This window comes from Ictalurus furcatus, chromosome 1 (genome assembly GCF_023375685.1).
Source record: "Ictalurus furcatus strain D&B chromosome 1, Billie_1.0, whole genome shotgun sequence".
Classification (NCBI taxonomy): Eukaryota; Metazoa; Chordata; class Actinopteri; order Siluriformes; family Ictaluridae; genus Ictalurus; species Ictalurus furcatus.
The window spans coordinates 2,469,237-2,492,115 of NC_071255.1; the positions used below are offsets into that span (position 1 = coordinate 2,469,237).

The following is a 22,879-nucleotide window of genomic DNA, read 5'->3' on the forward strand; positions in this document are numbered from 1 at the left end:
GAACTGTGCATGTGGGTTCAGTGCACATCTGCTCTTAAAAAAAAAAACCCTCAGCGACCAGATTTTCTATTAAACTGCCTTGCACTGTCAACCAGCTTGGGAATCTGAGCTGGCCTAGCCATGCAGAAATTCTCTGACTAACAATTATATCAGAAACAAGATCTTGGATTATGATCCCCCGAGAGCAGCGCAGCGGGCATCCGCTCCAATTATTACCGGCCATTCACAACTCTCCACCCTGTTCTCTGTTGTTAGCAATTGTCAATTATGCTATCCCTGGTGTAAACTTGCATAACCCTGAACGCAGTGCCCTGATTTGGCAGGAGCGTTTGCGAGATGACAGCCTCGTGCTCTCCCATCCCTCTCTTTCTCTCTCGCCTTCTCACATCAACCCCCCCCCCCACCCCCCCCACACACACACACTTCTCCGCACTACATCCCTCCACTCTAGTTGAGCTAGTCGGAGGCAGTCATTTGTGCCTCAGGAAGACACAGTGACAAATCAGCGGCGCTACTTTTCGTGATTGGGCGTTCCTCTCCAGTGGGCGTGCGGGTGTCTTGTGCCTGTGCAGCCCGATGAAGAATCCGGCTGCTTAAATAAAAGCGGTGTTGATTGAAGTGTTGAAATACTGCGGGAGAAAGCTAATATAGTCTGCTGAAGGCGTCCGTTACACAAGCTCCACCTCGGTACAGGTACTCCGCGACGGGACGCTTTCCGAGGCGAGACGTCGATGTCTCGAATCGACAGACATCGCCTCGTAGTCACCAAAGTATGAAAACCTTAAAACGCATTTCTTCATAAATGCGTAACGAATAACGTTTATAGCATATCCTCAAATCCGATTGGTCGGAAAAAAGTGTCGGCTCGTTCTAATACCGTACGCCGTCGTTTCTATAGTGACGATGTCACGTGAACGCGCTTTCTGAAGTCAGAACAGGAACTAACTCGCCTGGCGAGGACGTGCCGCAATATTAAACGTATAAATAGTCGCCGTGGTAATAAGAGGAATAATAAAAAAAAACAAAAAAAAAACGCTCCAGGACATGCGGTCATATAAGTAGCGCTGATGTGCTATGGGTCGCTCTGTGCTGACCGACGATTTGCTGAGTCATGGTGCCGGGCGAACGTATTGGCACACACTTACTGATTGTGATTCAGTGTGGTAGCTGAGCTTGGACGTACAGTACCCTAACGCTACGTTCAACAAGTCGCTCGTGTCGCTTATAGTCACTTACGGGCGTGGCACGTTCAGCACAGGTAGCCTAAACGTACAGCCTATACGACTATACGGTTCATACGTACGTGTAACGAGTTTGGCTTCATACGTGTATTAGGATAGACAGTGAGGCCTGCTGCAGAATCACGTGAGAGCGTTAGGAAGGTTTTTTGTCTTAATAAGCTTCGTGTTAAACCTGGCTAGGGTTGAGGTTGTTCTGTTGATAAATTCCGGGAAGGTGCTGCATTCTGGTGCAATTTTAGGCACCGAGTGAAAAACAATAAATAAATAAATAAATAATCACAAAAGGTGAGTCATTTGACACTGGGGGACTTTATATGCAGGTCTGCTTTCCACTATAGTTATTGCGGTATTAAGTAAATCAGCAGTGTGTGCATGTGTGTGAGTGTGTGGAGTTGGACAGGGGTGGTGGTGGGGTGGTGGGGGTGGTTTAGGTGGGGGGGGGATCTATGCTAAGCTGCGACAGAGTTGAGTAAGGCTGCTCCTTTGTCCTTCACACTTGGAGGAGCCCTAAGAACTCCTCGCCTTCATGCTCCATTCCCCAGGCCGGCTTCCTAAGCTCGCCTCCCTCGACTGAGCCGCAAACACACCAGGGCTCACCTCATTACAGCAGCTGCATCACGCCCACGTTTTCACCATTAGCTCGTTGAAAAACCTTCGCTCCGCTTCCCGTATGTTCTCAGCGTTTTCGGAAAGCATTACATTGCGACGTTACAGCACGAACGGTACCGATACCACAGCCTTGCCCAGTTCTAGATTCTGATCGGTCGGAAAGGTGTTGGTTCATTATCTATAAGGGCCGATCAAAACGTGTAAAAAAAAACCAACCAAACAAACAACATGTTACACTGATGGAAGGAGTCTCCAGTGTCAGCTGCCGTAATGTTACGTATGACAAGCTGCGTTTTTTTTTTTTCCTTTCTTCTAGACTTATTAACATGACGAGCGAGGGGAAAAAAAAAAAAAGGAGGGGGTGGTGACGGTTAGCTGATAATCCTTCAGATCGGTTTACTCATTAGTATACGACACGAACGGGACCTCGTACACCAGATCGCCCGTTATTCTTCCTGGCTAAGTGCTGGCGTTGTGTATTCACATTGCTTTGACACAAATGTGTATAGGCCTGTGTGTGTGTGTGTGTGTGTACATATACACACATACATACATATATATATATATATATATATATGTGTGTGTGTGTGTGTGTGTGTGTGTGTTAAACCGCCCATACCTGGAGGGCTTTCATTTTCTGCTTGTTCTGGTTGGAGAGGGCCTGGAAGCGGGCCAGCTCTGCTTGGCTGTAGACGCTGCGGTGTTTGAAGTATTTCAGCATGGCTTTGTGCATCCTCCTCTGCAACAATGAAAGCTGGGGAGGAGAGAAAGAAGGGAGAAAAAAAAAAGGAGAGAGAGAGAGAGAGAAATGGTAAGGCAAGAGAGGAAATTAATGGCAGTGTTCAAGAAGAATGATGGAGGGAAATAGAGAAAGCAGTCAATAGCCCATTCTGCAGTACACGGGCCTGACAGGAATTTCACAGTCTCCTGCTCTCCCTGCCCACTCATGTGCACTGGGTGGAATCCAGTCACATCTGGCTGCCAGGATGGGGGGTTAATTTTCTCTAAATGCTTCAGCGGTTTTGTTCTAGCTGAGGCAAACTCTGTGACTGCAAAGCTGATGAGTAAAATATTTCGACTTCACCCACTTTAACTTTATACCAATCCCCTCAAGACATATTTTACACATACACAAAGAGTCATGAACCCCCTGCCGCAATTAGAAATTATTCCGAGTCCACTGGAAGAAGACAATAAAACGAAGAGAGAGAGAGAGAGAGAAAGAGAGAGAGAGAGAGAGAGAGTGTGTGTGTGTGTGTGTGTGTGTGTGAGAGAGAGAGAGAGAGAGAGAGAGAGAAAGAGAGTGAAAGACAGAAGACATGCTGCTCGCTTTTCTCTTTTCGGAATAGTTTTCCTGTTAAAAAAAAAAAAAAAAAGCTTTTCAATTCTAAAGGATGTTGTGGTTTGCTTCGCCCCATCTCTTCTCTCTTCCTTTAAGCTTATCATTGCTTGGCAATGTGTTCCTTGGAGCATGAAAGAACTAACGAGAATTACCTCAGCCATCAACTGCTGAAGAAGGGGGGAAAAAAATGGGGTTTATTCCTCGCGGAACAGAATGTTAAAATGTGTACACTAGTCTCGGCGCGAGACGTAAAGACGTGGAGATCAACAGAAGGAAGCGCGTTGGAATCTGAATACTTCGTAATGCGAAGCACCTGTCTCGGCGTCCAAAGCGCAGAAGGGTTTCCGTATAAATCCTGGTGTTTGTGTTACGATTCTGGAGTACGGTGCTAGTATTAACGGCGGGCCGTCGTTTAAAGAAGAAAACGCTGCTGTTGTAGGACAATACAACGATGCGTGCGGGTCCTGAAGACTTTTTATCCCTCTTGAGAAAACGGGAACGTCCTGAGGACGTTCTCGCACTGGAGACTCCTTCCAGATCGAGCTGTTACCACAGAGTAACACCTTCCGACCAATCAGGATCCTAGAATCCGACACCTTTAAAGACAAAGGCCTTTAAAGACGTCAGACCGAACATCAACACTCGCCGCCCGCGTCTCCGTAGATCTTACAGCGTCCTATGTGTTACTCCAGGCTTCTCTGTGCTTCAGGGGGAAAAAAATCATTAAAAAAAAAAAGAGAAAATGTCAAAATCTTTAGTTTAGAAAATAAACAACAAACTGTAAAAGCCTGAATGCCGCGTGGAAGAAAATCAGGCTTTGATCACGAGCGTGGAGAATCCCGTCCACAGGATTTGCCTTTTGCATGCATTTCTCACTTGATAACATTCATGTCGTTAGATGAGGAGTTGTAGAAGTATTAGCCTTTCAGGGTTTGATTTTTAGCCGCAGTTACACTGTTGTACTGCTGGTGGAAGAATAATATGGTTATTCTATGATGTTCACATTCTGTACCGATGCAAACTCAAATAAACGGGTTCACGACTCGTTAAAAACAAAGACGATCCTGAAAATGAAAAAAAAATAAAAATCTGTGTTTTAAATATGACAAGATGAACGTGTATTGATATTATTAAAAGAGCAGACATCTCGTGATCAGAATGATGTCAGAAAACGCAGTCGAATACGTTCGAATGCGTTCTTATTTTTCCGTTCCATCCTAGTGTAACGACTATAACGCTAGAAGTCACGGTAGGATTGTTTCCCTTAATTAGTACACATAAACATACTGTATATTTAGGAGGGGGGGAAAAAACCCCACTTAGAAACACTTAGGTTTGTTACATCAATCAACGATTATTTCCTATAACGCAAAATCCTGCAGAATTAATCAAGACTGTCTGACAAATCACATGCAAAACACTTCATATATATATATATATATATATATATATATATATATATATATATATATATATATATATATATATATATATATAATCTGTACGTATAGATGTATGTATAATCAGAACATCTCTTTTTTTTTCTTCGCTAATGGACATATTGCACGTCGTTAAGGTTTACTGCGGTGGCCATGTTGCTGGTTGTACAATCGAAAAACAACCGCTGTTATGTGATGCTGTGATGCACTCTGCGTGTATATATAACTGAAAACAGCCCACGCGAAAGCATAACAGCCCTCTGTTGGCGTACACGTGTCAGAGCGAGTGGGCTGGACTATTTCTTTTTTTACCTGGGTGTGATCGTGAAACGAGGCCTCGGCTCTGTTTTTCTCACTCGACGCGAGCACGGCTTCTCGCTTGGCAACCATCACGGCGTTCTGCAGCTCCCCGTATTCCTGCGCCAGCTCGGCGTTCTCTTTTAGAGCTTTCCTCAAATTAGCCTGCGCAGTCAGGAAGAGAAGCGTCAGTGACGTTAAAAAAATTTTTTTTAAAAATGAACAAACAAAACAAAACAAAACAAAACAAAACAAAACGACCGTGATCCAAACCGAAAGGCTGGAGGTCTGGAGTCTGATCGATCATTTGGTGTTCTGCGGCCGTAAATGACAGTTTTACACCGTTTCTATAGTAACGACTTGCGGAAGGGCGTGTACGGCGGACGCGGCACATAATCGAGGACCAATCCTAAACAACATATTGTTATTCGTTCACCGAAAGGAAAAAAAAAAAAAAGATCTAATCGTTGATATGGGGACGCTTTAATGTGACATTTAAGATTTAAGGAAGGAGTCTCCAGTGTCAGTGTCGGTGCTTCGTAACAGTCAGAGGTAAAGAGTTACGTTTACAGATTTTTCTGACGTCAAGAAAACGTCCTGGAACGACTATATGCAGTCGTATGAACATATCGAAATGAACCTGCACCTTGTTTTACATCGATTTTTTTCCACGTGTCTAGAGATAAAACTGGACTTATAGAAAAGCTACGATATTCGACAGTATACAACGCAGTTTAGTGGACCTTTAATGAGCCAGACTCGTACCTAAACCATATGATTCGGTGAATACAATGAAACGAATGGGAAAACGTATATATAAAGTCAATTACATCCACGTCTCTGAACCTGGACTCGAACGGTGCCAACATTTATGGTTTACCTCGAGCACTGACGTCGTACACGTATGAAACTTAAAGAGAAAAATGACATTATTCTAACGCGCTTGCCTGCTCAGAAACAGCTACGACAGGTGACGTCGTCGTGCGCGTTTGTCCTACGTGTTTGGGGGGGGGGGGGGAGAAAAAGAAGTCAAATTCCTCGTTAACGAGCATGTGCGTGTCACAACACGGCAGTGCTGCGGTGAAACCTCTTTGCTACGACATGCACAAACACTAATAATCAGACGGCACTTAGAGGAGCATGTAAACAAATTACAATAAATAAATGGCTGATTTGCCTGTCTCATCTCATCTCCATGCCGCTCTCATGGCTGAAGGCAAGGCTGAGCCGCGGGCACGTCTCTGTCGTACCTGTACAAATAATGGAGTGCATTTGGGCAGTAAAACAGTGCAGCACTAACTGATGAGTGGAAGCCAGCAGAGGGACTGGCCATAAACATGACAAATGCAGCCTATTGATTTAAAGCTTAATTACTGCATGCGGCACTGACAAAGCCTGTCTCACATGCCCGCAAAGTGTAAATGGAACAAATTATGCTTTGTTGAGTGTAAGAAACTGATGGTGTCGGCACTTTGCGTCCTCTTTTTCCTCCCACTTGACGAGAATCGCTCTTGATCAAATAAACAAACAAACAATCGGCGCCGGGGACTACGAGGAAAACAAATTGATTCGGAATGGGAGTCATGCTAGAGTACATGTTCGGCTTCAACACCCTACTAGCTGTTTATACCTGCCTTATGGATGCTCTATATGACTGCCATATGGTGTCTGTTTAGATTAATTTGTTTCGTACAAATGAACATGACGGTAGAAAAGCGGACGGGGGGAGGGAGGGAGCGGAGGGGGGGGGGGGCGCAAACAAAAACGTGGAAGTTATTTTACATAGAGACGTACACTCTTGTGATTTCAAGAGACATCTTTATCGGTATTTTTAAGACTTAATTAATGAGAGAGAGAGACAGAGAGAAAGGAGACGTTGACGGTTTAGGCCTATCCTCTAAAATAGGAAAATAATCAACGATTGGTTGTGATGAAGTTATGAGTTATGGTTAAGTCTTTAATTCGTCTTACACCACAGCAATTATAATTGAATATTTATTACATGAAAAAAAAACCCTACTGTTTTTTTATTTTATCTAACCGTTTATAGTTAATCCTGTGGAACGTCCACGAAACAAGTTAGTTGCTGTGCTGTTATTATTTACGTCGTTCTGTCGCCAGGTTACTAAGGTAAACGAAAAATGAAGACTTTCCTGTGGTGGAAAAACCTCCGATTGTTCCGACGCACCGACTCCTGGAGATTCCTTAAACGGTACAGAAATCTGCACCGTACGAACAGTTACGTATTTTTTTATTTTTTTTTTACGTTTGAGGATACATTTTAGACGTTAATATAAACGTGCCTCGTAGCCGGCTAGCAGCGGACTGACCGAGAATTCGAATACCGACAGCGGTAGATAAAAGTTCACGTAATCGCGTAAAGCATCTTGATCCGCAGCCAGTGCGACGAACCAGCGAGCAGTTCACTTCGCAGAAAGAAGAAGAAAAAAAACGCACAGAAAGACCCTGCGACTGTACTCCTTGCCGTTTCCTTTCTTTAACTGGTAAACGCGGGCGCTTTAATGAGTGTGTTTGCTGCTGTTTTATTGTTTTCTGCGCAAGGCCTGAAAAAGGCGCTCTGCTCTGCTGCCCTGCAGCCAGCTAATGGGACCCCGGCTCTATGAGGGAAGACTTTTAATTCTGCGCCTGTCTCGCACCAACAACTTGTTTGGAGTTTGCTGCACCCATGCGCGCATGGCGGATTAAGCTCCATTGCCTTTTCTTGTTTTGAACTAATGCATTCTTGATCACCGTTTAATGAAACTATATACCACATGGCGATTTCACATTAGATAAGCCATGTGAGACTCTCATCAGGCGCGAGGCTCTGACTGGGGCCATAATCCTGAATCTCAACTCCTCCAATAAATGGCTTTTTCCAAGCAAAATGAAGTGATAATTCATGGCTTTCATGCAACACATAACATATTATTCCTTACAGAAAATTATATGAGGCTGCTTCGCATTACTAGAACAAACATGTATTAGCATCGTGACACTGCATGGCTGGGACGGAAGAGACACACGAAAAGATCAAAATAAAGGAAATATACGATATTGTATATAACGCTAACGATTCGCAGGGCTTAAAATGTTAGACTTTACTGCTGTATAAAGGCCTTGTGAAATCTGAGCATACAGCGAAACTATATGTAGAGTACATTTCTCAGATGATACACACCTTACATCTCTGAACATTATAGCTGGTATCGTTACGACGTGCCGTATCGTGGGTTCACGGTGCATTGCATACGTTTTACACCCAAAATGTGGGACTTTTTCCACATTATGTAGTGTTACAACCTGAAACTGAAAGCTCTGATTTTAGAAGTATTCACCCCTGTGATATCATTGGCTGGCAAAAATAAATAAATAAATAAAGAGCTTAGGTTAGCTGCTAATTGTTAAGTAGCTTCACATTAGACTTTTGCTTTACAGGTTTGTTAGTGTTGCTTGGCGTACATCAGATTTTTTTCTGTTTCTTCTCACTGCAATATATAGCACCTCTGTGTCTCAGGGCATTATGCATACTAGTAGTGACACCCCCCCCCCCCCCCCCCCCAAACCTTCAGGTCTTGCATCACAGCCTGCCGTTGGGAAAGGAGGGTCGAGTGAGCCTCATTTGAAAGGTCGGTCCTGTTTCTGCAGGCCACCGTGTCGCTCTGCAGGCTGGACATCACGGTGCTGATCAGGTTGTGCTTATACTCCACCATGTCAGATTCACTCCTAAAACAAAACACACACACACACACACACACACACACACACACACACACACACAAAACCCCACACAGTTGCTTAAAATCATGCCTGGTTCTCAATGTAGATTATCTAATAAAAACAGTCTTCCTATATTACATGATCAGTAAAGCGAAACTAACCGGGGACTACTTAATGCTATAGGAGATTTCATTAATATACCTCTATATATTGTACGTCCTAAGTTTTTATAGCGTGCACGAGTGTCCTCTCCAAACGTGTCTTTCACATGCTTTAGCTCTCACGTTAAGGAGTCTTTATACCGTTTCTCTCGTCGTATCTTGACTTACTGTAGTTCTTCCAGGACTTGCGGAATGGCAGTAACCGTGTCCTCCATCACCACCGATTCCGTTCTGTATTCTTCACACTTTAGCCTGAGCTCATCGAGCCTTCTGGAAACCTGTTCACGTCTCACCAGGACTGCCGTACGGGCTTCCTGCAGACATAATATCCCATAAACATGCACAAAATCTCCCAAATGTATTTTTTAAAAAAAAAATATATATATAGATGTATATGAACACGTGATTCAGACGTGATTGCAAATACTTTAGATGAATGCAGACGGTCGAGACAGGCACGCTTCTGCTGCTCAAGGTCATCAGACAGGGTTTTGTGTGCAGTCAGGACGTCGCTCAGTTTCCTTTTCAAGTCCTCGATTTTCTAAGAGGAAAATTCGAAATGAGCAGGAACTAAAAGTTTACTTTAATTGGAAATTAAAATGATACTAAAATGTAAAATACTGCGCTTTTTTTTTTGCATGAAGCTAGACGGCGTATGTTAGCCTGCTGTATTTCGTCATATATCGTAATGTCCTGTTGGCTTTGAGTGAAATCCTTACTTTAGATTTGGCTGTGTGTGTTTCTCGTAGTTTAACCAGCTCTGTCTCCAGTTGGGCGACTGCAATCGAGGCTTCTTCGTGCTCTTTCGCTACCTCATCTTTCTCTCGCTCACAATCGGCTTCTATCACTTTATATTCCTTTTTGATTGACGCGATGTTACCCTAAAGGTTAAGAACAAAGAGTAAAAAAAAGTCAAAATCAATAAATTAAGACACAATATAATTACATTTAAAAGCAGGAGTTTTGTGGACCTCGGTGAAAATTGATGAAAAACTGTTCCTCAATAAAGTAATTAAAGGGGTAAAGTTTACATGTATTAGATTGTTAGCCTGGTGACTGAACCTTACTTGATATTTTAAAATACAGACATTTGAGCAGTGACGGTGTTTTTTTTTGTTTTTTTTTGAGTCCACGTGTCACGCTAATGTGTTCTGAGAGCTTACCTTGAGGACTGCTAACAGCGTCATCTCACTCATCAGCTGCATCTTCAATGTTTCGGTCTCTTTCTGCCAAACAAAGAAGCTAGCCTTGACTACCAAGAAACAGCTCTAGGACTTGATCACTCATGTTTTTTTTCTTTCCCCCATTGTCCTTTTATAATCATTTGAAATATATATATATATATATATATATATATATATATATATATATATATATATATTTCCATTAAAGAAGACAAGGACAATAAGTTTGAAGTTATTTAACTTATTCAACACTATGCGTCATGGAGTGGTGGAAAACCTGCTGTTACAAAGCACTGACACTGGAGACTCCTTCTATAAAGGTCTATGAGTTGTTACTATAGGAAGCATAACGTATTAGATGGAGCTCATTAATATTAACCAATTTCTACATAATGTCGATTTCATATATATATATATATATATATATATATATATATATATATATATATATACACACACACAGTGTCCCTCCGAAAGCATTGGAACAGCAAGGCCATTTCATTTGCTTGTGCTATGCACGAAAGACATTTGGGTTTTGAGATTAAAAGACTGTAGATCAGAATTTCAGCTTCCATTTCCCGATATTTAAGTCTAGACGTGTTAAACACATCTTAGAACATGGCACCTTTGGTGATTTCTAGGTGAGCAAAAGTATAGGAACAGATAGTCTTAAAGTAAATAACACTTAATATTGGTGGCACATCCCTTGCTTGCAGTAACTGAATCAATCCAGTGACATCACCAAACTGTTGCATTTTTGTTTTGTGATGCTTTTCCAGGATTGTACCGCAGATTCTTTCAGTTGTTGTTTGTTTCAGGGTGGGGGGTGGGGGGGGGGGTTGCTCCCTTCAGTCTCCTCTTCGGGAGGTGACATGCATGCTCAGTTGGGTTAAGGTTTGGTGATTGACTTGGCCAGTCTAAAACCTTGTACTTCCCCCCCCCCCCCCGATAAAGTCCTCTGTTGTCTTGGCAGTGTGTTTTGGATCGTTGTCTCTGCGCATTTCTCTGTAAACTGGCATACAGAACGTTTCTGAAGACTTCTGAATTCATTCTGCTGCTACCATCATGAATTCCATCATCAATAAAGATTAGCGAGCCTGTTCCAGAAGCAGCCATGCGAGCCCAAGCCATGACACTGCCTCCACCGTGCTTGACTGATGAGCTCGGATGTTTTGGATCACGAGCAGATCCTTTCTTTTCCCACAAATTGACTTTTCCATCATTTTGGTAGAGGTTAATTTTGGTGCCAGAACTTTTCTGGCTCGTCTCTGTATTTCTTTGCAAATTCCAATCTGGCTTTCTGATTCTTACTGCTGATGACTGGTTTGCATGTTGTGGTGTGGCCTCTATAGTTCTGCTCTCGAAGTCTTCTTTGAACGGTGGATTGTGATACCTTCACCCCTGCCCTGTGGAGGTTGTTGGTGATGTCACTGACTTGTTTGTGGGTTATTCTTCACAGCTCTCACAATATTTCTGTCATCAGCTGCTGTCGTTTTCCTTGGCCGACCCGTTCCATGTCTGGTTGGTAGTACACCAGTGGTTTCTTTCTTTTTCAGGACATTCCAAATGGTTTTATTGGCTACGCCCAACGCTTGTGCAATGCCTCTCTGATAGATGTTCGCTCTTTTCTCAGCTTCAGAATGGTTTGCTTTTCTCCCATAGACAGCTCTCTGGTCTTCATGTTGGTTGTTAAATATGTAAATGTAAATATCAGGAAATGAAGAGTGGAATTCTGATCTATCGTCTCATTCATCTTCTGATCTCAAAAACAAAAGAATTGGAAAGAATATAAGCGTGTCCAAAACCTATAAACTATATCAATTATAACATAAAGAAATGACCAGTCTTATGTATTATAAATCTGGCTGCATAACCTGAAAAGTAGCATTATGGCATAAAGCAATGCTGATTCTCAATAGCATCATATACAGTACCTCCTCTGCTGATACACAAATTCTTTGTCAGATGCAGTCATGAAAATTAATGAAAGATGACTTATGAAGTAATAACGAGGCTTGGTTACTGGTTTTGCTGGTTGCATGGCTACCCATATGACTGGGTATTAATATGGATTAAAAGTACATGTAGACTATTTTCAGACAATAGTTGGACTATGAAGACTTTTCTTACCCTCATTCTCTGCTCCTGCACGAGTGTCTGCTGCTTCAGGTCCTGCAGCCGAGCCTTGGCGTTAGTGTGGTGGGCGGTGTGCAGTGCCAGCTCACCCTTGGCCTGATCCCTCTGTTCCTCATTTTGACTGATCTTCTCTTGTATCTGCTTTTGGTTCTTTTGCAGTTGCTGCACTGCCTGCTTGCTACAATGAGTAAAACACACACACACACACACACACACACACACACACACACACACACACACACACACAAGGCAAATATTCACATTATCACTTCATTAGCTAAAATGATAAAAATCAAGAACAAGGAGAAATGGACACTCATTAAATACGTGCAGATTTTGCCAAACACTATAATGATCAGAACTCAACAGCTCCTTTACAGCTTGGTATCGTAACTTTATTGTAACTGTAAACTTTAAAGGCTTCATATTTTTCATACCATATTTGCATTTACTGTATAATGGTTGTTGTATAGTGTTTACTGTATAATGCTTGTTGTAGAGTGATTATTGGATATGTTGGGGGTTTTTTGCATCTTGCATGTTGTATAATGTTTACTGTATAGTGTTTGTTGTATATTGTTTATTATGTAATGTTTATTGTACAGTAACTGTTGTGTAGTGCTTAGGATACAGTAATTTCTATAGTGTTCGTTGTATATAGTGTTGACTGTATAGTGTTTGTAGAATAGTGATTGCTGTGTAGCATTTCTTGTAGCGTGACTGTTGTATAGTGTTTGCTGCATAGTGTTTACTGTATAGTGTGTATTTCATAGATATTTTCTGCATATTGTTTATTGTGTAGTGTTTATTGTCGAGTAACTGTTGTGTAGTGCTTAATATACAGTCATTTGTACAGTGGCTGTTGTACAGTGTTTGTTGTACAGTGTTTATGGTGTGGTATTTGTTGTACTGTGATTGTTGTTGAGTGATTATTTTATATTGTTTGTATATAATCTTGTATATAATTTATCGTAGAGTAACTGCTGTATAGTGCCTAATAGAAAGTAATTGGTATAGTGCTCATTGTATATTTTTTATTGTTTACTGTGCTGTGTTTGTTGTATAGTGTTTATTGTGTAGTCTTAGTTGTATAGTGTTTGTTGTACATTGTTTATAATGTAGTGTTTATTGTAGAGTAAATGTTGTATAGTGCTTAATATTCAGTCATTTGCACATTGTTTATTGTAAAGTGTTCATTGTGCACTGTTTATTTTATAGTATTTGTTGTATTTGCTTATTGTTAAGGTGTAGTGTTATTGAGTGAGTATTATATAGCTGTATAATTATAGTATATTGTAGAGTAACTGCTGTATAGTGCTTAATAGACAGTAATTTATATAGTGTTCATTGTATATTGTTTACTGTGTGGTGTTTCTTCTATAGTATTTACTGTATATTGTTTACTGTATATCCTTCATTGTATATTGTTTACTGTTGTTATTGTTGTAAAGTGTTTGATGTATAATGCTTTGTATAGTGTTTAATGCAGAGTGCTTATTGTGGTGTTTATTTTGTAGTGTTGTTGAGTGTTTAATGTATAGTGTTTGCTGTATAGTGATTGGGGTATAGTATTTGTTTTATAGTGTTTGCTGTGTAGTGTTTGTTGTAGAGTGTTTAATGTATAGTGTTTATTGTAGAATGCCTAATGTATAGCAGTTGTGTTTAGTGCATAGTGTCTGTTGTATAGTGTTTGGTGTGCAGTGTTTAATGAATATTGTTTATAGTTATGTGTTTACTGAATGCTGTTTATTGTACTATGTTATGTTTATTGGAAAGTGATAGTTATATAGAGTTTATTGTATAGTGTTTGGTGTATAGTGTTTATTGTATAGTGTTTGGTGTATAGAGTTTATTGTATAGTGTTTGATGTATAGTGTTTATTGTATAGAGTTTATTGTATAGTCTTTGATGTATAGTGTTTATTGTATAGCATTTGATGTATAGTGTTTATTGTATGGGGTTTGATGTATAGTGTCTATTGTACAGTGTTTATTGTATAGTGTTTGATGTATAGTGTGTATTGTACAGTGTTTATTGTAGTGTTTGATGTATAGTGTTTATTGTATAGTGTTTATTGTGTAGTGTTTATTGTATAGAGTTTGATGTATAGTGTTTATTGTATAGTGTTTGATGTATAGTGTTTATTGTGTAGTGTTTATTGTATAGAGTTTGATGTATTGTGTTTATTGTATAGTGTTTGATGTATAGTGTTTGATGTATAGTGTTTATTGTGTAGTGTTTATTGTATAGAGTTTGATGTATTGTGTTTATTGTATAGTGTTTGATGTATAGTGTTTGATGTATAGTGTTTATTGTGTAGCGTTTATTGTATAGAGTTTGATGTATAGCGTTTATTGTAGAGTTTATGGGGGCAGTGGTGGCTTAGTGGTTAAGGCTCTGGGTTACTGATCAGAAAGTCAGGGGTTCAAGCCCCAGCACTGCCAAGCTGCCACTGTTGGGCAAGACCCTTAACCCTCTCTGCTCCAGGGGTGCAGTATCATGGCTGACCCTGCGCTCTGACCCCAGCTTCCTGACAGGCTGGGGTATGCGAAGAAAAGAATTTCACTGTGCTCTACTGTATATGTGACCAATAAAGACTCATTATCATTATAGAGTTTGATGTATAGTGCTTATTGTATAGTGTTTGATGTATAGAGTTTATTGTATAGTATTTGATGTATAGTGCTTATTGTATAGTGTTTGATGTATAGTGTTTATTGTGTAGAGTTTATTGTAGTGTTTGATGTATAGTGTTTATTGTATTGTGTTTGATGTATAGTGTTTATTGTGTAGAGTTTATTGTAGTGTTTGATGTATAGTGTTTATTGTGTAGAGTTTATTGTATAGTATTTGATGTATAGTGTTTATTGTATAGTGTTTGATGTATAGTGCTTATTGTATAGTGTTTATTGTGTATAGTTTATTGTAGTGTTTGATGTATAGTGTTTGATGTATAGTGTTTATTGTATCGTGTTTGATGTATAGTGTTTATTGTGTAGAGTTTATTGTATAGTATTTGATGTATAGTGTTTATTGTATAGTGTTTATTGTACTGTGTTTGATGTATAGTGTTTATTGTGTAGAGTTTATTGTAGTGTTTGATGTATAGTATTTATTGTATCGTGTTTGATGTATAGTGTTTATTGTGTAGAGTTTATTGTATAGTATTTGATGTATAGTGTTTATTGTATAGTGTTTGATGTATAGTGCTTATTGTATAGTGTTTATTGTGTATAGTTTATTGTAGTGTTTGATGTATAGTGTTTGATGTATAGTGTTTATTGTATTGTGTTTGATGTATAGTGTTTATTGTGTAGAGTTTATTGTAGTGTTTGATGTATAGTGTTTATTGTATCGTGTTTGATGTATAGTGTTTATTGTATCGTGTTTGATGTATAGTGTTTATTGTGTAGAGTTTATTGTATAGTATTTGATGTATAGTGTTTATTGTATAGTGTTTATTGTATAGTGTTTATTGTATAGTGTTTATTGTACTGTGTTTGATGTATAGTGTTTATTGTGTAGAGTTTATTGTAGTGTTTGATGTATAGTGTTTATTGTATCGTGTTTGATGTATAGTGTTTATTGTGTAGAGTTTATTGTATAGTATTTGATGTATAGTGTTTATTGTATTGTGTTTGTATAGTGTTTATTGTGTAGAGTTTATTGTATAGTATTTGATGTATAGTGTTTATTGTATAGTGTTTGATGTATAGTGCTTGATATATAGTGTTTGATGTATAGTGTTTATTGTATAGTCTTTGATGTATAGTGTTTATTGTATAGTGTTTGATGTATATTCTTTGATGTATACTGTTTGATGTATAGTGCTTATTGTATAGTGTTTGATGTATAGTGCTTATCGTATACTGTTTGATGTATAGTGTTTATTGTATAGTGTTTGATGTATAGTGTTCGATGTATTTTGCGTACTGTATAGTATTTACTGAATTTATTTATTGTAAAAAAAACAATGTACTAAACTACTAAACCCGCACAGTAAAGCATTCATGTACAGTATATAGAGCAGCACACCTTTGACGGATCTTCTTATTGTAGTCCTCGGCTTCTATTTCGTGTTCTTTATTTTTATCACGCAGGCGCAGGAGCTCCTGACGCTTCCTGCTGAAGACCTGCTCAGACTCGCAGACATTTGCTTCTCCTTCATGCCTCTGATAAACGACAAGCGTGACAGTTCTGTATACGTATCTATACGTAAAGTGTAATTTTTTAAAAATGGCACGCAGGCATGAGCAAACACGCAGCAGGATGAAGATGAGATTTGGCTGTATCTGTGGTACTGCTGCTTGCTTATGCAGGTTATCGCACTGGAAACATTGCGTTTATACTACTGATGCTTTTACATTTTTATTTGTTTGTTTGTCTGACAATACATTTGTAGATTGTAGATGTAGATTCTTTTTTGTTTTCGTATATATGACTGTACGAATGACATGTAATAATAATGAGATCTTAAAAAGATCATCTTATTCGATATTTCAGAATGTTTATGCACCACATGCTTAACTCTTTTAATGCAGTATATCATTGAAAAATTCGCATGAAAAGGTCTAAACATAAGACCAGTGTTAAAACAAAATGGTGGTGGTGTGTTTAAGACCATGGACCAATGTCCAAAATAAATCATGGGCCTTTCCTGCCCTCTAGAGGATGACTGAAAATGCCTTTTTATCTTTTTTCTTTCTTTTTTTATTTAATTTTTATTAACACACATTACTCTTAATGGATTTATTTTAAAATAGCATTACTGGCCTTTTTTTTTTTTAAATCATTAATATTAAGCGATACTTACAGTTGCTTGGATCTGCTTCAGAAAGCTTGTAAAGTCATCTCGTTTTTCCGCCAGTTTTCTTTCATGACTTTGTAGCTCTGCTTTTAGTTGCTTGACCTAAAGCAAGAAAGTTATCATTAGCACGATTTTAAACCACAGCGCTGTTGAATTCTCGATTGCGATCGGTCAGAAGGGGGTTGGATCAGTTTTCTGTAACAGCATCTCCTATATTAACGTACTCGTTCTGATACTGTTATTGTTTCTATAGTAACAGCTCCTTCGCAGCGACTTAATCGATGACTAATAAAACATTGATTTGTTATTTAGGAAAAGCATAATGGATGCAGCGATGTTTTAAGTTTTATGTTTATTTAACATTTTAAGGATTAGAGAAGGAGTCTCCGGTGTCAGCGCTTTGTAACAATAAGTATATTTTCGGACGAAACCGAAATTTCGCCCTTGATCTTTGCGGTTTCTAACATGATAAGATGAGGGGTTTTTTTTTGTGTGTGTGTGTTATTAACTTCAGGAGAGAGAGAGAGAGAGAGAGAGAGAGAGAGAGAGAGAGAGAGAGGAAAAAAGAAAGGCTGGTGAAAGAATGACCGTTTATAGCTGCGATATCATTAAACGTAACTATAAATGGATAAAAAGCGCATGTTGTATTTGAATAAATAAAAAAATATTGTGACCACTGGCGAATTGCTGTGGTATAAAGTGATGAAATGCTCCATGACATGCTGTTATAGGAAAATAATCAACTTCGTGGCGGTAACTAACTAGCCCGCCACCCTGTTGTTTATTTTTCTCAAACAGCACAACACCGAGCGTTTTATTCCTTACATATAGGATAGTTCTTCATTTAGGTGTACACTCTTATTTCAGTGACGTTTTGATTAACACTCACGGCATAGCTCATTTCGGTCTCTTGTGTTTCTAGAACGGGGATCTGCTGGAGCATGGCGTCAACCTGTTTATCGTTAAACACGACCTTCTCCTCAGTCTCGCGGATTCTGGCACACGAGTCATCCCAGGAAGACCGAAGCTGCTGGAGTTCGGTGCTGAAAGTGAAGAAGTTGTTGAACGATGTCAATTAAAGTCAAACGATATTATTGATCTTAGTTTATGCCTGATGCGGTCAATTCGAGAATTCAATGATTCGAATTTTCCCCTTAATTTAAGGAAAAAAAAATACCACTTTTAATTATAATAGCTTATTTGTTTTAATGTATTACCTCTCAGAAAGACAAAAAAAAGAAATGATTGACACCCAGAAAGAAACGCAAACCGACTGTCACCGTTAGAAAAGCGCAATTATAAACAAGGACACACATTGACATGTCCTGAACGGCGTACTTGGGTACTTGTTTGCGCGTTCCTGCATAGCGGTCCCGTTTCTCATTATTAGGGATCGAAGGGATGCGCACAAGTACCGGTACTGTGCTCGTTCCAACTGTTATCAAGAACTAAATCTGAAATGGCCAAAATCCCTAATGGCCTCCTGATGTTTATAGAGTATATACATAGAGTATGTGCTCTCCACAGGGTTTGTATATTCTATGTAGTGTGCTATATAATTCATCGACTGTCCTTATTACTGACTCACATCCGCTCTTGAAGCTGAGCGTGGACGTCTTCGAGTGTCTGTCTTATGGCGCCCCTTTCGTTATTTATCTGAAGTTCATCATTCTCCAACTCCTGCTGGGAATCTCTCAGCTCATGGGACAACTCTGCGAGAACCTTGCTAGCCTAAAAAAAATAAATACGTATAGACGTTTGAACATCTCAATCAGCAGTTATGGGAGGAGTCTCCAGTTTCAGTCGTTAAAAAAAAAAAATAAATAAAAACCTGCTCAGATCAGACAGAAACCTTAAGACATCCAATCAAGATCTTATTTTCCACTAACGCTGCAAAAGGTTCTACTTAGATAGATAGCTCGGTTGTTCTCACCTCCGTCCGAGCCGATTCTATCCGCTTCGTGTTCCTGTGTTCCAAGTGCATCTTCTCTTTGAGGAGCGGGCCCTGGGTCTTTACAAACTCGATCTTCTCGAGCAGTCGATGATTCTGCGTCTCGGCCTGCTTCAGGGTGTTTCGGACTTGCCGCGTTCGATCGCCGTTTACGCGAAGATGCCACCTCAGCTCGGCGATGTCTCTGGTGCAAGCGTCGTATTCTAGAGAGCAGTTTAAAAACCCATTAACGGTGAACAGTTTATTAGACAAAACACAACAGTTTAACAGGCAAAAAAACAAAAAAACAAAAAACGTTTATTCAGACGAAACTAGCGGACCTAGCTGCACCGCTACGGGAAACTCTTGTTGTTTCCATAGAGAGAGACTGTCCTGTTTTCTTCTCAGGCGCTGTGCTTTATGTCGTTCCTCTTGCAGCGCCTCCTTGGCCTCTTGCCGATCTGACTCCAGGCGCTTGATAAGTGACACCACTTCCAGCAGAACACCACCTGTCCCCTTCCAGAAGGGGTACGACGTTTCGTTTTCTACGTTTAAAAAAAAAAGAAAAGAAGTGCTCAATAATCTGGCTAAGGAATGACAAGACATTTGGGATTTGTTTGGATTCTGACTGTTAGTTCATGCGGTTTGCTTCCAGCAGGCTCCTAATGAGGAGTATTCAGAGTTGAGTTACGCACGTGCCTCAGACGTAATTACAGACTTAAGCACTATCCGGACGTTACGCAAGCGTGGGTGGAGTTTCTCTAAACCAGAGGCACGTCTCGGTTTTATTTACATGCAATTTTGACCTTATGTGCATGGAAACCTTTTTTTGTTTTTCCCTCAGAGAGAACAACAAAGGAGATGGATCTCAATCGGAGGCGTTGCTTATCTCGAAGCCTGATTTTTAACAGATAAAATTAGGACGTGATTTGCGGTACTGTTAGCGTAAGCGTAGCAGACGAGTGCTCAGCCGGCTTATCCTTCAAACAGTAGGCACGTTTTTGTTTACAGGAGGGTGTACCGAATAAACAAAAGCATCGGCGTTATTATATTAATCCGACGACTCAAATCAGCGAATGATAAAAGCGCAATAAGCTAGCGGATTCCACGACCTTGATGCAATATCTTGACGCAAAATGAATAAATAGACACAAGAAACAAAGAAATAAAATAAACGGTACGCTGGATCAAGTGCTATTCTATAAAGCTGCTGGTGAGTGAGTGTGGAAGCCGTTTTTTCGTGAATTGAAACCGAATTTTGTAGCATTTAATGTGATTGAACCAGACACGCAACATTACAGCAGCACTCGCTACGTACCATAACAAAGCCCCACGCCTTCAATACGCAGCTCGGGGTGAGTCTTCAAAAGGGACGAATCAAACCTGGAACGAAATGTCACACGTTATAAATGATTAGCCCTGCGTTAACGGGACGCGACGGCGATGCCGCCGTGAGCACGGTACGTACCTTGAGATGTCGGCGTTTTTAGTTCTTCCTTCAGAAATATCAAGCTGTTTAGTAGCTGCCTATAGTGAAAAAAACCAAGAACGAAAACACAATTAAACCCGTGACTGAGCGGTAATTGCTGCAAACAAACAAACAAACGGATTTCATCTGTTTATATTTACGTTTAACATTGCGCAAAACAAGCTAGTTCTTGCTTGTTAACGCTTACGTTATACTGAGTTTGTAACACAAACTCTTCTGTTCTCACACCAGTCTCTCTGACACTGGAGACTCCTTCCATAAACAAACCGTTCACTATATTCAACAGTATCTTAAGGACGCCACAGCGCTGTGGTATAAGCACTAATTATGTCTGAAAATCTGTGTTCCGCGGTTTCCGCTGGTTTCTTTTCTACTCTAACGTTCCGATGGTCGGTCCAGCCTGTACAGCAGGTGTTGGTTTTACCTGTCGGGCCCAGTGGTCCAGTTTGTCCGTTAGTTCCTGGATGTGGCACATTGCTTTACCCACGCATGGTGTTGGAGTGTTCGTTAGCGCGCATGTTTGGCCGGAGTACACTCTCTGCAGTTCCCCTCGATCTGAAGAACAACCCAGATAACACAAGGCGCAATTTTCATTTTAATCGTCAAAGTCACAGTTGACGTTGACGACCATGTAAAGACGGAGGAAAACACCTGGGAGTATGCGGTTGTAGGGAAATAATCAACTACAGGGTGGTGCGATGATGCCGACTTACCGTTCACACTGAAGTCGATCATTTTATCGCTGATAATAAACCATCCTGTGTATAAGCGGTTTATTACTTTATTAAAGAACAACACGTCGTCATTTAACGTGTTTATAGTGATGACTGTAAATCACTTACCTAATATCTTACCTTGCAAACAGTCTCCGCTTTCTCTTGAAGGACGTTTTAGCACTTCAATGTCAGGCATGGCACAAGATCTGTTTGAGGGGAAATTTGTATTTTAAATTTTTTATTGAAATCAGACCCAATTTACTGTCGAGTTCTCTCAGAGTTCGGGTTCAAAAATCTTATCTTAAACACTTTCCAAATGTCATTTGAGTGCATTTATTATGCATTTCAGATACGCTATGTCTCCTAAAACACAGTGATCGAGCAAGCAAATGTAATCACTGAATTCTACACATACAAGCAAAAAAAATAATAATAAAAAGTTAGGTGGTTTTGATGAACTAGCATATTTCAGTAAAAAAAAACATTTTTCACAGACTAAAGATTTTTTTTAAAAAATATGTCTTCTTGTTTTTTTTTATTACAAATACAAATAATTCCCAAATCTTGAAATTGTTGCCTAGGACATTTTTTTTCTACAATAACATTTCACTAAACTTAAATTGACGCTTACATGACTTGATTCAATCGATTCTTTTTGAAGGTCTCGTTTCAGAGGAATCGATTCGTAAGCATGAACCAATTCAAAGCGAGGCTTTAAAACAAACAAAAGCTTTAAATACGTGTTTTATAATGTATGCATGTAAATGTATCTAAACAGGAATTTGTAGTAAGGTTTTCTCAGGTTTTGAGACAAAAATCATACTTCTGTGCAAAGAATGAATCAATCGGTTCTTTCTGAATCACTCGTTTCAGAGGAATTGATTCACAGAGAACCCTGAGGAACATATCAGCATCCGCCTATTTTTATTTATTTATTTATTTATATTCATGTTGTACAATCTAGAGTCATACTTGAGAGTGATCGTTAATAATAGTTTCATTTAATGTTAACTATACCTCATTTGTTACAGCTTTATTAACAAAAACAGCTAACAAATTAGCCAAAGTTAACTAGAAAGCTAGTCGGTTCACTTACCCGGTTAAGTCCTAGCTCAGACACGGGATGATGATTAATGACTGTAAGCGTAATCAGTCTGTTATTTCAGTTTATTGTGGGGTGACAGTGAGGTCGGAAAGCTGTCGGGTTAGTTTATGTGAAATGGCCGTTTGGTTCCAGCTGATGTCTATCTACCTTCTGTGTATTGAGTTAAAACGGTTTCCTAGCAACAAGCAAGAAAGCAAGCGCGCTCGTGCACTCTGTGTAGAGGAGTGAGTGCTGCTGGATAGATGGATGGATAGATGGATGGACGGATGGATGGATAGGTGGATGGATGGATGGATAGATGGATGGATGGATGGATAGATGGATGGATAGATGGATAGACGGATGGATGGATATAAGGATAGATGAATGGATAGATGGATAGATAGAGGGATGGATAGACGGATAGGTGGATGGATGGATAGAGGGATGGATAGATGGATGGACAGAGTGATGGATTGATTTCATTTTTAAAAACAAATGAATGAATAGATAGACAGACATATTTTAGAATATATATATATAAATGAACGAATAAATTAATAGATATATAGAAGGATACTGTAAATAAATAGACAGGTAGACAGACATACATATACGTAGACAGACAGAAAGATTTTATTTACAAATACATAAATGAATACACAGAGGTAGACAGACAGATAAACAGATTTATATATATATATATATATATATATATATATAT

The 22,879-nt window shown here is 39.6% G+C and overlaps 1 protein-coding gene across 4 annotated transcripts in view; it reads right to left on the minus strand.

The window, feature by feature from the left end:
• LOC128625519 (coiled-coil domain-containing protein 178) overlaps window positions 1-22,601 on the minus strand; it is a 25,378-nt gene extending 2,777 nt beyond the window's left edge. The window contains exons 1-19 of one of the 4 annotated variants that reach the window (XM_053654034.1): window positions 22,168-22,601; window positions 21,210-21,277; window positions 20,780-20,910; window positions 20,335-20,393; window positions 20,185-20,249; window positions 19,208-19,411; window positions 18,870-19,090; window positions 18,525-18,667; window positions 17,826-17,979; window positions 16,943-17,038; window positions 16,165-16,301; window positions 12,124-12,307; window positions 9,973-10,035; window positions 9,529-9,690; window positions 9,237-9,350; window positions 8,978-9,123; window positions 8,495-8,654; window positions 4,944-5,093; window positions 2,470-2,604 (exon numbers count right to left, since the gene is read on the minus strand). In XM_053654034.1, coding sequence (XP_053510009.1) covers window positions 2,470-2,604; window positions 4,944-5,093; window positions 8,495-8,654; window positions 8,978-9,123; window positions 9,237-9,350; window positions 9,529-9,690; window positions 9,973-10,035; window positions 12,124-12,307; window positions 16,165-16,301; window positions 16,943-17,038; window positions 17,826-17,979; window positions 18,525-18,667; window positions 18,870-19,090; window positions 19,208-19,411; window positions 20,185-20,249; window positions 20,335-20,393; window positions 20,780-20,910; window positions 21,210-21,267 — 2,382 coding nt within the window. In that variant the 5' untranslated portion in view covers window positions 21,268-21,277; window positions 22,168-22,601. Of the gene's footprint in view, window positions 1-2,469; window positions 4,158-4,943; window positions 5,094-8,109; window positions 8,238-8,494; window positions 8,655-8,977; window positions 9,124-9,236; window positions 9,351-9,528; window positions 9,691-9,972; window positions 10,036-12,123; window positions 12,308-16,164; window positions 16,302-16,942; window positions 17,039-17,825; window positions 17,980-18,524; window positions 18,668-18,869; window positions 19,091-19,207; window positions 19,412-20,184; window positions 20,250-20,334; window positions 20,394-20,779; window positions 20,911-21,197; window positions 21,278-22,167 lie in introns of those variants that run through there. The other 3 variants (XM_053653949.1, XM_053654120.1, XM_053654216.1) reach the window with 3 other exon arrangements.
• Between the last annotated feature and the right edge of the window lie 278 nt (window positions 22,602-22,879).